At 43.3% G+C, this 15280-nt stretch overlaps 8 protein-coding genes across 8 annotated transcripts; 3 read left to right on the forward strand and 5 right to left on the reverse strand.

Moving 5' to 3' along the window:
• Positions 1-438: 438 nt before the first annotated feature.
• Positions 439-3314, forward strand: Bfra_002891 (putative tubulin-specific chaperone c protein; the record flags this gene model as incomplete). The annotated part of the gene is made up of 7 exons (XM_037333304.1): positions 439-616; positions 669-788; positions 841-1035; positions 1084-1140; positions 2149-2328; positions 2373-3061; positions 3114-3314. 7 exons carry the CDS (start codon positions 439-441, stop codon positions 3312-3314), a joined length of 1620 nt encoding a protein of 539 aa, XP_037195432.1.
• A 451-nt stretch (positions 3315-3765) lies between these two features.
• Positions 3766-4164, reverse strand: Bfra_002892 (putative microtubule-associated protein; the record flags this gene model as incomplete). The annotated part of the gene is made up of 1 exon (XM_037333305.1): positions 3766-4164. One exon carries the CDS (start codon positions 4162-4164, stop codon positions 3766-3768), a length of 399 nt encoding a protein of 132 aa, XP_037195433.1.
• Positions 4165-4747: 583 nt separating this feature from the next.
• On the forward strand, positions 4748-6966 carry Bfra_002893 (putative 2,3-bisphosphoglycerate-independent phosphoglycerate mutase protein; the record flags this gene model as incomplete). The annotated part of the gene is made up of 6 exons (XM_037333306.1): positions 4748-4778; positions 5049-5401; positions 5461-5833; positions 5886-6483; positions 6551-6759; positions 6929-6966. 6 exons carry the CDS (start codon positions 4748-4750, stop codon positions 6964-6966), a joined length of 1602 nt encoding a protein of 533 aa, XP_037195434.1.
• Positions 6967-8776: 1810 nt separating this feature from the next.
• Positions 8777-9199, forward strand: Bfra_002894 (uncharacterized protein; the record flags this gene model as incomplete). The annotated part of the gene is made up of 4 exons (XM_037333307.1): positions 8777-8828; positions 8854-8889; positions 8913-9042; positions 9076-9199. 4 exons carry the CDS (start codon positions 8777-8779, stop codon positions 9197-9199), a joined length of 342 nt encoding a protein of 113 aa, XP_037195435.1.
• A 239-nt stretch (positions 9200-9438) lies between these two features.
• On the reverse strand, positions 9439-12599 carry Bfra_002895 (putative protein vac14; the record flags this gene model as incomplete). Its single annotated transcript, XM_037333308.1, has 8 exons — positions 9439-10073; positions 10122-10201; positions 10247-10365; positions 10417-11330; positions 11381-12041; positions 12095-12262; positions 12317-12479; positions 12532-12599. 8 exons carry the CDS (start codon positions 12597-12599, stop codon positions 9439-9441), a joined length of 2808 nt encoding a protein of 935 aa, XP_037195436.1.
• Positions 12600-13491: 892 nt separating this feature from the next.
• Bfra_002896 (uncharacterized protein) lies at positions 13492-13823 on the reverse strand (the record flags this gene model as incomplete). Its single annotated transcript, XM_037333309.1, has 2 exons — positions 13492-13693; positions 13816-13823. The coding sequence occupies 2 exons, from the start codon at positions 13821-13823 to the stop codon at positions 13492-13494; spliced, it is 210 nt and encodes a 69-aa protein (XP_037195437.1).
• A 203-nt stretch (positions 13824-14026) lies between these two features.
• Bfra_002897 (uncharacterized protein) lies at positions 14027-14395 on the reverse strand (the record flags this gene model as incomplete). Its single annotated transcript, XM_037333310.1, has 2 exons — positions 14027-14281; positions 14336-14395. The coding sequence occupies 2 exons, from the start codon at positions 14393-14395 to the stop codon at positions 14027-14029; spliced, it is 315 nt and encodes a 104-aa protein (XP_037195438.1).
• Positions 14396-14727: 332 nt separating this feature from the next.
• Bfra_002898 (uncharacterized protein) lies at positions 14728-15030 on the reverse strand (the record flags this gene model as incomplete). Its single annotated transcript, XM_037333311.1, is given in 2 exon segments — positions 14728-14916; positions 14929-15030. The coding sequence occupies 2 exon segments, from the start codon at positions 15028-15030 to the stop codon at positions 14728-14730; spliced, it is 291 nt and encodes a 96-aa protein (XP_037195439.1).
• Between the last annotated feature and the right edge of the window lie 250 nt (positions 15031-15280).

Raw genomic sequence — 15280 nt, forward strand, 5'->3', positions numbered from 1 at the left:
TTTGGTTGTTTGGTTGTTTGATTGTGTGATTGTGTAATGGTGAGTGATTGATTCTCCAGATTTGGCTAGGAGGAACACAAGCAACAAAAGAATAGGAACGCGAGCATCGCCAAGTTTTGTGATTTTAAAGGAAAACAGAAATATTTGTACAATTTCTCATCAAATGTGTTGGTTCAGTATGTATTTATTTGTATGTATTTCTCATCTAAACAGGCACGGGTAAAGGTTGATGGGATTGTCTGCCGCCTCGCATTTTTGTTGCTTGAGAGCTTAGATGATGGCGATGACGGAAATAATTGGATGGCGGCTAGTAAGCACAAGCAGCGTTTATAGCGGCATGTTCCGTCAAAATTCCCCGAATCTATCAACCTCATACCGACGCCATAGCAACTTCTTAGATTTTTAACTTCCATCATTGACGTTCCGTCTTGTCTCAACATGGCACCGAATAGTGACGCATACCACCCCCAAGATGCCCTCAAAGCAGGCATCAACGGCGCACTGATTACAGGAACGGCTGGTGCTTTTGCTTCCGCGATTCAAAATAGTTTGCACAAGAAGAACATCGGCATGATGGGTGTCTTCACCAGGACAGGAGGCACAGCTTTCGTATTCAGTAAGCCCATTGCATCGAATCCCCTGATCGTCATCATGTTGACTTTTTTCAGCTGCGATGGGAGGAACATATGAATTCACAAAATACGCATCTGCCAATTTGCGAGAAAAGAACGATACTTACAATACCGCAATTGGAGGATTCTTGGCAGGATCAGTTCTAGGATTAAGATGTGGGCTCTGATGCAAATTCTTAGCGGTAAATTGATGCTAATTCATCAATAGTCGGAACAACTCCTGCGGTTCTTGGATTTGGTACTTTGGCGGCGGTTGTACTTAGTGCATTCGATTATACCGGCGGTGCCATAACGGGATATAAGAGAGATCCAAACGTCGATGAATTTGAGCGCAAGGAATTTTTGAGGAAGAATCGAAGGATACCTGTTGAACAGACTGTAGCGGAATTGGGAGAGGGAAGAGGTATGTTTTTCTACTTATCTGGAAGGGCATCCAACTAATCACCTAAAGGCATATACGGACCAGGTTATGATGAGAGAAGAAGGGAGAGAATCAAGGAAAGATACGGTATTGAAGTACCAGCTAGATCCTAAAGGGCCTTGTATTCATAATCCGGGGGCCTCGAACAACGATGTACATAAGTTTAGGGCTTGCAAATCACTTTAGAGTTACAGCTCGTTGAAACATGAAGACCTGCCTTCCAGGCTTACGGGCTTATGGCAACTTCATGATACTGTCCAGCTCAACATCATAACTATTGAGAGGGGATCCACAACGCCCCAATTCATGAGCGAGCAGTTTCGAGAGTTTACTTTTTGCAGGAGGCAGCACAATCGGCGAAGATAAAAATTCGTCGACAACGAGAAGCTTTATCAACACTCGAGTGCACACAAATTCATTATAATTCTTAAATTAGCCACAATTTTGAAACTTGACCAAGGGCAGCCTTCATAAGCTCTTACCTTCTGATCTGTAATCACGTGTGTGATGAATTATTGAACTACTGCCGGCAAATATTAACTATTTATTTAACCCCGCAATAATATGCTGTGGCCCTCAACCATCCCCTCATTGATCGACCTTTTGAGAAGCATACTTATAGACTCAGTATTTCCTACCAATTTGCAGACCTTCTATCTTTATCAAAAAAAAAACAAGCACGATTCGCAAGCTCTCATATACCTTCACTACAAACTTTGAGATCACTGTAAGGTTGTACGGCTTCGATATCAGCCGAAAAGTGGTGTGCTAGAAACATCGAGTCATCTGCCTCCACCCCTTCAACCAACTGGTGAAATCAGTTGACCCAATTTCGGTGGCAAATCAAAACATCAGAAAATCTTGTTTGCTTGCGGCGAGAAGACCTGTCATATAGTATTACAGTAGTTTTCTCTATACAATAAAACTTTTAATATAATGGAGAAGGCAATGCCCGCTGTTCGTGCTTCGTTCAATCAACCAACAGAATCGTCTCAGGATGTGAAAGAACGATTCTATCGACATTTCCAAGAAGAAGTTACAGGGAAGTTGATCACCACTTGACTAATTGAATTGAAAATACTAACCTTCTGACAGACCTTCAACAGCGTATTAGCCAGCTTGGGAATCTCTCCTTAGTTGGAGGAGAAAGACAAGATGCTACAGATCACTGCCTTGCCAGTATTACAAGATTATCTAATGAAGTAGCCGATGCTACGGATTACCTTCCAGCATATGATCAGAGAACTTATTCGCAGGCAAGCATTTCCTGGAAGAGTGATGATACATACCTTGTACTAATGATGACCAGGCAATCAAAGGTCTCTCGGAGAACCTCCAAGAAGTGAAAGCCAAGGCTGCACCAAGAGCTAGATTCCGATTTACTTCAAGCAAGAACAGCTCCGCTGTTTCTATTAATGATGCCGCTCAGCTAGCTCAGGAAAGTCTTAGCGCTACTCTAAAGGCTTCTATGTTGTCTTCTACTGAATCATCACTGGCCACAACGCCAGCTAATGTGATGACACCACCCGGCGAGGAAAGTGCTAGAGATACTGTTGGAGATTTGCCTTCATTCTCAAAAAATTACAATGCCGAAATGGCCAGTGCCTCTGGTCCAATTCGAAAGCCGAGTTTCTCCGAAGCAAGCACCATCAATATTACAGGTCACACTGGTCTTCACATCATCCTACCTTCCTCAGCATCCCGTGCAACTTCATCTGGTGCCATAACAAAACTTAATGGGTGCATTGTTGATATGTCAGTCCCAACGGCCAATGGTGCTCCTTTTGCTGGGCTTTCTTTGAAGAATATTAAGCATTCTTTAGTCATAGCTGGGCATGTTGCGGGGGCAGCACATATTACTGGCATCGAGAATAGTATAATCGTCGTCACGTCAAGACAAGTCAGAATGCATGATTGTAAAAATGTTGACATATACCTGCATTGTGCTAGCCGGCCCATCATTGAGGACTGTAGCAATGTGAGGTTCTCGCCTATTCCGAATTCGCAGGTAAGTTTTATCATAGGGTTTGGTCATTACAACACACTGACACGATGTTTAGAACGTTACAGATGAATCGATCAAGAATCAATGGGATCAGGTTGATGACTTCAAATGGCTTAAAGCAGAGCATAGTCCGAACTGGAGCATCTTACCAGAAGAGGAGAGATTAGAAGAGGAAATTTGGACAGATGTCATACCAGGAGGACCCGGAGTTGGACTTGATGATATCCTGAAGAAGATTGGACTTACTGGACGATAGTTACCATTAATTCTCTCGAAGTACATAGTCTTTTGATGCAGATTGGCCAATAATGGAGATACAATGAACATTCAGGTAATGGGATAGCTGAGCAATAACAAGTTTCTTTTGTAACTTCATATTCATGATATTGTATGTAATCCATGATAGCATTGCAGCTCAATAATGAGATGTGCATGTTGCTCTACATGAGCCTCAACTCATTGCAAGACTCTTGAAAGAATGACACGCCATTCAAAAACCTCTATCCACGATGATGCTCCAAGATAACCTCTTCAATCTTGAAGGGGTTCAATCTAGCGTACCTCACAAGGTGTTCTATGATCCATTGAGCTAAGCACCCGACTGGGTCTTTTGAGCCTCATTCTTCATGATACATGTTCCTCGACATAAGGGTAACTAACGTTCGCCTATGTTTTGTCTCTTTTCCTCTTGCATACTATCCATTCTTTCAAGTTTCCATTTTATCTCCTGATCCTCTCTCTTCTCGCTCTTTCTTGATATTCAATCCTACTTTCATCAACAAATTTAACACCTCTTTTTGCTGTGCAATCTTCTCTTCGCACTCTCTTATCTCCTCCTCCTGGTCTTCAATAGTCCTATGCATATCTGGCATGCTCTTTACACCCACTCTCGCCTTTTGTAATTTATGTTTGATGCCATCGGTCGCAGCATAAATATCTTTGATATTCAATGGCCCTGTACTGTTTGCATTGAACGAAGGAGTCGCGCCCGGTGGGGAAGCTGCGGACGGATTGCTTGGAGAGAAGTTTTGAAGACGAGAAATTGTTTCGCAAAGAACGGGGATTGTGTCGATATAGTCTGCGGTGAGACCCTCAGGGAGAATCATTGTCGGGGGATTTGAGAAGGTGTGGCTTGCGATGGAGTACTCGTCATTTTTACTAAATCAACGATCGTGGAGCTGAACAAGCTTTCGTATCGTTGACGAATGTTAATGGCTGGACCCGAGTCGAAGATTCTTAAGTATCTTCAAAGCTTCAAATGTATCCCGACGTATGTGTATGTGTTATTGATTGGATGTGGAGAGGTCCGATTAGTCCTTGTGCTAGCTAAGAAGAGCAAGGCAGGTTCGCTCTTATCGCGGCGGTTTCACAAATACGGCTTTGCACTGGAGGGGCCTAAAATCCATCACCCCACCACAAGCGCAGAAAAGCTTCTTGGAGTTATTTCTCAACAATTCACTTGTTTGCTTTTGAAGTCATTCAAAAATCCTTCAAGTCTTCATTGTACATACCCAATTTATCGATAGATTCAGATTTGTTCTTTCTCTTGTAAGTTGATATCAAGTCCCCAATACCCTTTTCATTCTCTTAGAAAGAGATTCGGTCATTAAGGCTCTTTGTTTGGTGGTACCGAAGCTGGAGCTGATATAGCCTGTATTTATTAGATTCGAAACATTTCATTTCGCCAAAATGGTCCAAGTCGAGAATAAAGCTGTCCTGAGTACGTCAAAAGATTCCACGTATCCTCAATCTATTGATGTATCTATCCATTGCCCCAAAGGACTTTGTTGATTCATTCTATCCATTTGGCGTGTACATACTGCGACTTGCCCGCAATGCCTCGAACCTCTATTCCAACAGTTCAGCTCAATACTGAGAAACTGTTACCCCCTTTACCTCGTACAAAGAAAAGACCAGATTACATACTTGCACTATTTTATATACTTGTATATCTTGAAGTCTCATGGCTAATTGTAATGATTTGGCGCAGTTGTCATTGATGGGTGGGGAGTTCCAGGTGAAAATTCACCCAAAGATGGAGATGCAATCACAAACGCCGAGACTCCAGTAATGGATGCTTTCGCCAATAACGCAGACGGATATACCAAGCTTGAGGCATCCTCCTTGGCAGTTGGACTTCCAGAAGGCCTCATGGGTAACTCGGAAGTTGGACATTTAAATATTGGTGCCGGAAGAGTTGTATGGCAGGATGTTGTCAGAATTGATCAAACAATCAAGAAGGGAGAGCTGAACAAGAATGAAGTTGTCATGAAGGCATTCAAGGCAGCCAAGGATGGTAATGGCCGCCTTCACCTTTGTGGTTTGATCTCGGATGGTGGCGTTGTAGGTACTCCCCTAGTCCAATCGACAGGCAAATACAGTACTTACTCGAGTAACAATAGCACGCCAAGCAAGATCACTTATACGCCCTCCTCAAAGTCGCAAAGGAGCTCGAAATTCCACATGTTTACATTCACTTCTTTGGTGATGGACGTGACACCGACCCAAAATCCGGCGCTGGTTATATGGAGGCCCTTCTTGAGAATATCAAGGAGATTGGAATTGGTGAGGTCGCGACAGTGGTGGGCAGATTCTACGCCATGGACCGTGACAAGAGATGGGACAGAGTCGAAGTTGCATTGAGCGGTCTTTGCAACGGCGAAGGAGAGGAGAGCAGTGACCCAGTCAAGACAATTAAGGAAAGGTATGAGAAAGGCGAGAATGATGAGTTCTTGAAGCCTATTATTCTCGGAGGGAAGGAGGCTCGTATCCAAGGTAAATGGATCAAGATTTCTAAAAACCCCATCAACCAAACTAATGACCCTAGATAACGACCAAGTTTTCTTCTTCAACTACCGATCCGATCGTGTCCGAGAAATCACCCAACTTCTTGGTGACGTTGACCGTTCGCCAAAACCAGACTTCGCCTACCCAAAGAACATCACTCTTACTACCATGACCCAGTACAAGCTCGATTACCCATTCGAAATCGCATTCAAGCCCCAACACATGGGTAATGTTTTGGCCGAGACTCTCGGTGCTCAAGGTGTTAACCAGGTTCATGTCGCCGAGACAGAGAAATACGCTCACGTTACATTCTTCTTCAACGGAGGTGTCGAGAAGGTATTCCCTCTTGAGGTCAGAGATGAATCGCAAGATCTCGTGCCATCAAATAAGAGTGTTGCTACTTACGATAAAGCCCCAGAAATGAGTGCTGCAGGTGTCGCCAAGCAAATGAGCAAGCGTATTTCCGAAGGAAAATTCGAGTTCGTTATGAACAACTTTGCACCTCCCGATATGGTTGGCCACACTGGTGTTTATGAAGCTGCAGTGATTGGTGTTGCTGCTACTGATAAGGCCATTGGCGAGATTTACGAGACTTGCAAAAAGGAGGGATATGTCCTTTTCATCACCTCTGATCACGGGTGAGTCTTCTGTTTCATGTTACAATGCTCTCTTCCTACGAATCGTACTGACAAAATCGTGTCTTAGTAACGCCGAAGAGATGAAGTTTGCCGATGGTAAACCAAAGACTTCGCACACAACCAACAAAGTACCATTCATTATGGCCAACGCTCCTCAAGGCTGGTCTCTCAAGCAAACAGATGAAGGCGTTCTAGGTGATGTTGCACCTACGATTTTGGAAGTTATGGGCTTAAAGCAACCCGAGGAGATGACTGGATCCAGTCTTTTGGTTAAGAGTTAGATTACCCACCCTGCGTTGAAACAAATTTGCGAATTGTTCCGAGTTTTACCTTTGCGTTTTTATGATTGAATGAAGTTTGCGTTTGCGTTTGCGTTTGCGTTGTTTTTGGTACAACAAGCATTGTTCAGAAGAGAATAGAAAGCTAAAAATTTCATACTTCACAGGCAAAGGTACCAAGAGAACACATGATGAGACGAAATAAAGGGAGGGCAAAAACTAGACTGAGGAAATATATGTATAGATACCCTGAATACATATCGATAAAGGTTTTGGGTAGTTGATGCTGTGAATCGTGCAGCAGCTCTATGACCTGGTGATTTTACTTTCAAATTTTCGCATCCACCTTGTTTGGGTGGCCTTCTTTCCCATCACTCGGCGATCTTGTTTTACCTTTCCATACGCGCCACTAACACATCATACAAATCCTTATACACTCCTTCCGCTTCAATGAAACTTTCCGGCTTCCCTGTGTCATAGTTGAAGAGTGACATGTAGCCTGTATTCTCGGCGACGATTGCTTGTTGTCTCGGTGACCATATTGTCGTGACTTCAAAGTATTCATCGAGAAGTACCTTCGTTATGCGATTTGCTACGACGAGCTACATTTAACTCATAGGTCATGGTTCTAGTGAGGCTGATAAGTATATCTACTAAATCCTGAAGCCTAATGTTTAGGCCTCTTCGAGTTCTAAGTTGATGATTGAACTACGTATCCAATATGTCTCACATTCATAAAATGAACAAAACATTCCTTGCGCAACGATTCCTCAAACGAAAATACTAAGCACAAGTTGTAGGCTGTCATGGTGCATGTATCCATAGTTTTTGGTTCTCGATCTGTTTCGAAAGATCGTGAAGCATATGGTCCAGAAACTGGGAAATCAGATCATTCCAATGGGTAACTTACTGAGGATACGCCACTGAGGAGCGCACTTGAGTTCTTGACTCAAGAACTATGTGATGGGCCCTCCTATCTGATGACGAGTCTATGGTGGAGTGAGGGTTACCAAAACAGGGCAAATGGGCGCAGTGCCGGGAAATACATAGAATGAAGCTGCGGGCTCTCTGGGGAGTATGTGGCAAAATATGAGATGGTTTCAGCGAGTAGCGCCGTGCGAAGGAGCTGTGGGAGATGGAGAGGCAGTCTGACTCTGCTGAACTCGAATCATTCAGGGGTTCTTTCTTTGGCGGCCACAGCAAAGAGTGGATGAGTGTCTCAGCAATTTCTTTTAGAATAGGCTGTCTTCACTTTTACTTGGAGGAACCAGTCTGCTTCTCTACACAATATACAAGAAAAAGATATGTAGGTTGACACTTTGCGGAAATATTACCTGGCAACTTTTCCTAACATTTCAAAATTTAACTTTGTTATAAATGACCTAGGGAACTTTTTCTTTGTTTGTAAATTTCGCTTGGGAACCTCGCTTATCGTTCCTACTTTCAAGCTTATATTTCTAATCCTGTACAACTCCTACAAGCTTTCAGGTACCTCTCCAACGCGGACTTGTGTATTCAAACCTGAAAGGCAATTTTTCTTATCTACATTTTCACAGTTCCTACAGAATCGATCGTGTGTTGAACGGAGCAGCCAATGGTTGGTGAAGAGAAATGCATACAGGAGGATTCGACATGGGTAGTTTCGGGTACGAAAGCATGTTCAAAATCTACTGGTCAGCGCTGAAATAAAGATACATAGATGACTTGTTGAAAATCTATGAACATATCCGATTAGCTTTGTATGCTATCATGAATGTCTACAGCTCACGACTTCCCTCCCTCGTAAGAGGCGTGATGAAGGAGAAGTGACTGAGCACAGATCAATCGCATTATTGACAACCTACTAGACACCTGAATACATTATTCAAGTCAGCGAGAAAATCTAGCAATAGCATTACACAATATGCATTAGCAAGACCATTTGAAGTTGCTTACACGGTATCAATTCCGAAGAAAACGAGATGTGCTCCATCACAAGTCGGCTTCTGAAAAGCTCGTTGAGTTGTAGAACTATAATGTTGGTAGAGACCCCCCCTAAGAGCCTCCTTGAACATCTTTTTCCTGGATGTCAATAACCACAACTCATATCCAGGGCCTCAGGCCATCCATCTAAACATCTATAATAGAAGTGAGCTAAATCGCATCTACTAGTTAGTGTCTTGCTGAAAAATGTGACCCTGACAGACAATGGAAAACTACACGACAAAATCGCTCGTATACCAGGCAAGACAGTGTTACGCGAACTCCGGAACACTATTGGCCAGGAGTTTTTGACGTTTGGGTAAGCAAGGCAAAATTTCTAAAGCTGTTACAGACTGATGTTTTCATGCATGGTACTAGCAACTGAATATTTCACGTCCTTGTCAATATCGCTCATCTTGGGACCAATCGAGGCACTGACGAAACTTTCAGAGATAAGTGGCAGAAAGAGATTGTAGACGTAACAAGACTAATGTATTGCGTGATGATAAGATGGTCACAGCTCATGACTTTATACTAGGGGTGATCGAAATCTTCAATAGCGAGGGAACTGTATTTGAGAGCAGATGGTGATTACAAGATAGAGAGAACCCATGAAAACAGAAAACAACGCATCATATTATACCCATTGTATCAAAATACCAAACTTTCCTGTATAAGTATGTGTATGTTCTTCGCTTGATCATCTATCCTATAGTCACTTCCTTGGTCTACCCCCTGCAACCGCTCCTCCCAATCTGCCAAACTTGCCTAGGCTACTCCTCGATTTCGTATGTTGTGGTCCGGATGGAATTCCACTTGGCGCATCTTTAGATACTGGAGACGGTGCAGATAACCTCGTCGAATCTTTGAAACCCCTACTCTCACCACTCTCCATCCTCGACTCAAAGCCGCTCAATCCATCATCCATATCCCCACCAGGCCTTCTCGCCCGTCTCGCCCTCTCTTGTACAATTCTAAATTTGTCAAGTAATTCTCCCCACCTGATACCACTTTCCTCCCTGCCTTTCAATCTGCTACTCCTGTCATAATTTGACGGTCCTGCAGTCGTCTGAACGCTAAATGAAGGAGAAGAACTATGAGTTTCTGTGCCACTCTTTTGACGTTGATGGAGAGCAAGGGTAGAAAACGCGTCCACTACACTGTTATTACGAGATGAAGAAGGTACGTACGCTCGAGGTGCTATGTGTAGGTAGCCTATTGCGCTCACACTATTTAACCTATTCTTCAATGCTGCAAAGGCCGAGGATTGTGGAAGCAGCATAAGAAGGCCGTAAAGACACTTGTAAAGATGAGGATATTTTTCGGGCTCTAGTAATTGGAGGCGAAGATCTGGAAAGGGCGATTAGCAATATTTGTGGTTTGAGATAGCCACCTTACATGTGAAGACAGGTGATTCTAGCAATTGCACAAGTTTATCGATTTGGATAAGCATGTTGACTGTCATCTCGAGTTCGGCACTATTGATATTAGTATTATTTCGATTGCGGACTGCTCATGCATACAATATCTGAAGAAGATTATATGCTTGCTCATAAGCTTGACCTAAAAGACAAAGTGAGAAGGTAGCTACAGCATTGTAGCACCAAGACCTGAAGAGAGCGACGAAGAAAGCTTGTCCGTCCTATGCAGCTATTAGCAGATGAATTTTCGTTGTTCTATGGATATCACGGACCTTGTTCTCAATATTTCGAAGTCTTTTTCTAAGATCTGCTAATTCCGGTGCAGTGATGAGATTATTATTAAGGTTCTGTACCATAATGCTTGCAAATTCAACATCTTCTTCCTTCTCTATGCAATCCGCAAGTGTTCTGTAGATTCTTTCTGCGCTAAGATTAATACATAATTGTCGAATGATCAAGTTTCCTCGAGTCTCGAGGAGCTTCCTGTCAGTGGAAAATAGTTGAAGTAAGTTTACCATGAAAGAAGTGAAATAGTCATCATCGCTGTTTCTCGAGATCTGAGATAGTAGTTGGAGATCCTTAGTCACAACGGCTTCCGATGGATCAGAGAGCGTTTTGAGAAGAGCAGGAAATATTCCATCGTTAAATGCAAGCAGCTTTTTAGGTGCTTTCCTGTGTAGCATAAGTAACCAATTTAGAGCTTCAACTCTGGTTACTTCGTGATCATTAAGAAATAGTAACGTTAATGAGCTGACCGCTGCAGCATAATCGAGATCTACATGTGCCTGGTATGGCGGCGTAGGTGTTTGCGCTTTGCTAGAGGGAGGTGGGGGTGTCTGTACTTCTATATCTCTCTTATCAAGCTCACGAGACCCGGACAAGGAGCCACGATTTGTAGCGGAAGAATCTCTTCGTTCGGTGGGATTTGATTCTTTCATGGCGAGAAATCTTGAAGGGGCTGAGGAAGGTGCCTCGGAAGTAGCACCACCTTCATCCGATAGTGACACAACATAAGCCATCAAGGATGTGTTGACACGGGCAGCAGCTTGTCGAATGGTATCTACTCCACTAGCCATAGCTGGAAGTAAATGTGCCAATATCTTTGGGGCAAATGGAAGGACTTCTTCAGGGCAGATATCTAGGAATTCAACAATCCATCTTAGCGATTCAAGTAAGCTATCCTCTTCTATCTGATGTTAGCTGGTTGGGTCAAAGATTTAAATACGTTATCCTTACCCAATGGAGTGTCCAGATTCGCCGTAAGGATAACAAGAATTTCTTTATGATTTACGTGAACATCTTGACCAGGAACCCAGTCGTCGTCACTACTGATGTCTTTGTCATCTACATCCATACCTGAGTCGTCCTCTCCACCTAGATCTGGTGCCGTCGATCCTTCGCTGTCCATAGAACCCGATCGTTTTCGTTTCGTGTCGCTGCGCGATTTTCGGCTTTCTTCTATACCTTTCTTAATGCGTGAAATCCGCTTTATTTCACTAAGAAATCTCTCAATTGCACCTTGAGTAGCCACGTGAACATCACGATTTGGATCGCTCAAGAACTTGAACAGCCCACCGAGAAATTCAGGGAGGAAAGAAACAAGTTCTAAATCTGGAATAGAATCTAATAAAGTTATCCATCCCACGAGAAAGGTGCGCGTGAATGGATTTATCACGTAAATCCGTTCTTTTAATAAAGGTATGAAGCGAGCCAGGGAGAAGGCTGTAGGAAGATCATCGGAATCCTCAAGGGTTTCTTTATTAGAATCGGACATGGAATCATCAGAAGTATGAAGAATCGATACGTAGGTAGCTGCAGATTCAGATACTATGTCCTTTATCAGACGATCCAGAAGCTCTGCACCATTTTTGACAGAGAGTTCTGAGTCCGCTCCTAGCTGTTCGGCCATTAGTTCGAAAATACTTCTGACGGATTCTGGGTTTGACTTGCCTTGCATAAAGCGTCGAATATATCATTAAAATAAGGTAAAACTTCACCCTTTGCGACCTTGGCAATATTGTACATACTTTCGCACGCATAATACCTTACTCGAGCATCTTGATCTGTGAAGCAGGCGAGGACTGGTGGAACAATTTCGTCGAGGTATCTTGCGAGGTCCTATCAAAAATATCAGCTTGATACATGTAATTCCAACACACCTCTGTATCATACCGGGCCTAAAGCAATAGCAGCAGCAGCGAGACCAATGAGACCGCCATTCCTGGCATGCGGCTGGTGGACAGCGTAAGCATAATCGTTACACAGTTGCTGGATGATCTTTTTGATTTTATCAAACTCCTTGGCTGCTGTAAGATCACGAATGACCCGTTCAAGACTGTGGATATCCGTTAATACATTATTACATGTAGGGTACTCATCAAACTTACTCTAAGGCGCCGACTTTCCGTTTGTCGTAAAGCTTATCATTCAGAGCACGTTGTATACTTTGATCCATCTTGAGTTACTGGTGAGGTTAAAAGTTCATGTTACCTGAGAAGAATTTGCTCCGATGACACCCTCTCTCAATATCTCCTTCTCATATCGCAAAGCAAAAGCAAAGCAGAATGGCGAAGAAAGTGGGTAGATCTGTGGATAGCTAGCTGTAACGGGGATATCACATGAGTGAATGGTGGGTGCACCGTGAGTTGTGTTCACGAAGGAGATGAATGCTGAACAGAACACAGAATGTATTTCAAGGCGGTGAGATGTGCTAATCTATTATTATCAGTAGTGGTGATTGATGAGTGTATGTTGAATCGTATTGCAAGTGAAGGATTTGTAGTGTGAAGAGATTCGTTGTTTGCCTGAGAGGCTGTGGATGTGGATCTCAAGTTATCGACGAGGCAGGAAAGCTTGATGACGGAGGAATCTGTGATCTTCAATAGAATAGAAGGCTCTACCCAATCAGAATGTGTGCCTTTAAATATAGGACAAACAGTATTATTATACGACAATCGACCATTTTCGAAATTAATAATAACAATAAAATTCAATCAAGGTATTCTCAAAAATATCTCCTCCGCATACAATGTACACATACAGCTTTTTCCTCAAGTTGAGTACCTATGTAGGAAGACATTCGTGGAGACTAAGAGAGCCGTCGACTCAACCTTTGAATTGCTTCATAATTCATGGCATGGTTGTTATCGGATTATGTAAGTACTATGGAGGGATACTATACGAAATCAGGGCCCAGTCAAGACGGCCCGAAGCGCATATATAAATGGTCAAAGCTTACACGTGAGTACCTGATACTAATTAAGTCAATGAGAATTGAAGTCATCCGCCGCGACGTAGAAGGATTCAGAATATATGCAAGAATGAATAGCTTTAGTATCTGATTGGATTTATAATCTTGATTGGTCCATAGGCTCAATTGAAAGCAGATATTGAATTATCCATCTCGATCTGTTGCCTTCTTGCGGAGGAGTCAACTTCATCACAGCCTCGACCGTTAGATTCTTCAGTTTGGCCAAGTTTCGAAGGTGCTGTGGTACACCGGCAAGGATACTCTTTGTTATAGGAAGCTTGTTGGCTTCATTAGGCAGTCTGTGCATGTATGATCATCACAAGTATCAAGAGTTGATACAAACTTGAAGGGGCCAAGTTATGTTGTTTGCCTCTGCATTCCCCATTGTGCTCAAGATTGCGAATCACAACAGCTGAGCTACTTTAGCATGGATATTGAGATGCCAATTCCCATATATCCTATCAATTATCCATTCAGCAGCGAATCTGGGATCCCAACGACGAAACGTGTTTTGAGATGAGGACGATCCGTCGTACGAAGAGAAAACAACCACAGCACCATGGGCAAACAATCCAATTCAAAGCGTTTGATATAACTCGGAAGTGAACCGGGCAATATTTAACATTCGCCTCCTAACACCAGCCCCACTTGCTTGCATGACGGGCGCAAAGGGCTTCCGAGGTGCAATATGGGCATCGTTCTTCTCCAGTACCTTGCTCTTGTCCGTCTTGTACAAAGATTTGATCTGCCTTCGTATTTTGATTACCGCTCGATGCTTCACCTTCCCCATTCCGAGCTTGCATCTCGCCGTTTCGTGCAGATTGAGATTCAGCGTCGCGTTCGCTATTACTGTGACCTGCTCGAGCAGATCTTCTCGCAAATCCTGACTGGACTAACGTTTAGTATTGTGGTTCTAGCGTGGTTTACACAAGTAAACTTACTCCAGGATGTGACTTTGCAATACGTGCAGCAGCCTCGGAGGTCATATGGCGGTTTCCCATCCTTGTGTTTAAGGAAGGTGATGAACTTCAACAATATGCAGTTGGTAGTAGGCTGATTTGAAGAGGTGTTCCACAGTATAGTGTAGTTTCAAAGAACTGAGAGGTTTGGTCTTAACGAAGGGATGGGGCATCGAAGTTATATGTAGATTTCGCTTGAAATTGTAGATAGAGTCTTATAGAGTGAGTTGGAAGCTTTGTATGAATTTTAAAATCCCAATGCAGCGCGTCTCAATACTTCTCATCCGCTTGTCCGTCTACTCTTTGTCGCAGCCTTTAATCACATAAATATGCCACAACTGGCAACTTTTGCGCGAGCCTGATGCTGTAACATATCAGCTACAATCCCATTCGTTCGCTTCCTTCAATGACCTGCACTTGGCATACAACACTTCGACGGGTGTGTGCGCAGGAAGCAGCTTCACTGTCCCCAATTGTCGCGAATATGGGCAAGAGATCACCAACCATAGGGTTAGGTTCCAGTCCATCATGTCGGGCTCATTCCCGCCCGCACCCTCAAGTACCTTTCCGTATACTGGAAGAATTCTCAGATGACCCGAGTCAATTGTCACTGCATAATCCTGTATTAAGGATTCGGGCCGAGTGTCTGAATTTTGGATATGTCGATAATTAATCATAAAATGGGCCTAATATAAATGTTCTGGAGGAGAGTGATATCCCGGAAGATTATAATGGAATGGTATTGGACGCTGCGTCTTCAATCGCTTGCAGTATGCAGGGTCCTTCGCGAAACGTTAGACAATGACTGGTTGTGATATCAGAGACGGGATTCTACAGTTCCAAACGATATATCAATGCATAGAAAAGCGGTGTCAACCCACAGCTCCGTGTGATCAGACGAGTCATATATTGCAGTGAAAAATAATG

The sequence above is a fragment of the Botrytis fragariae genome (assembly GCF_013461495.1).
Source record: "Botrytis fragariae strain BVB16 chromosome Unknown tig00000012, whole genome shotgun sequence".
NCBI lineage: Eukaryota > Fungi > Ascomycota > Leotiomycetes > Helotiales > Sclerotiniaceae > Botrytis > Botrytis fragariae.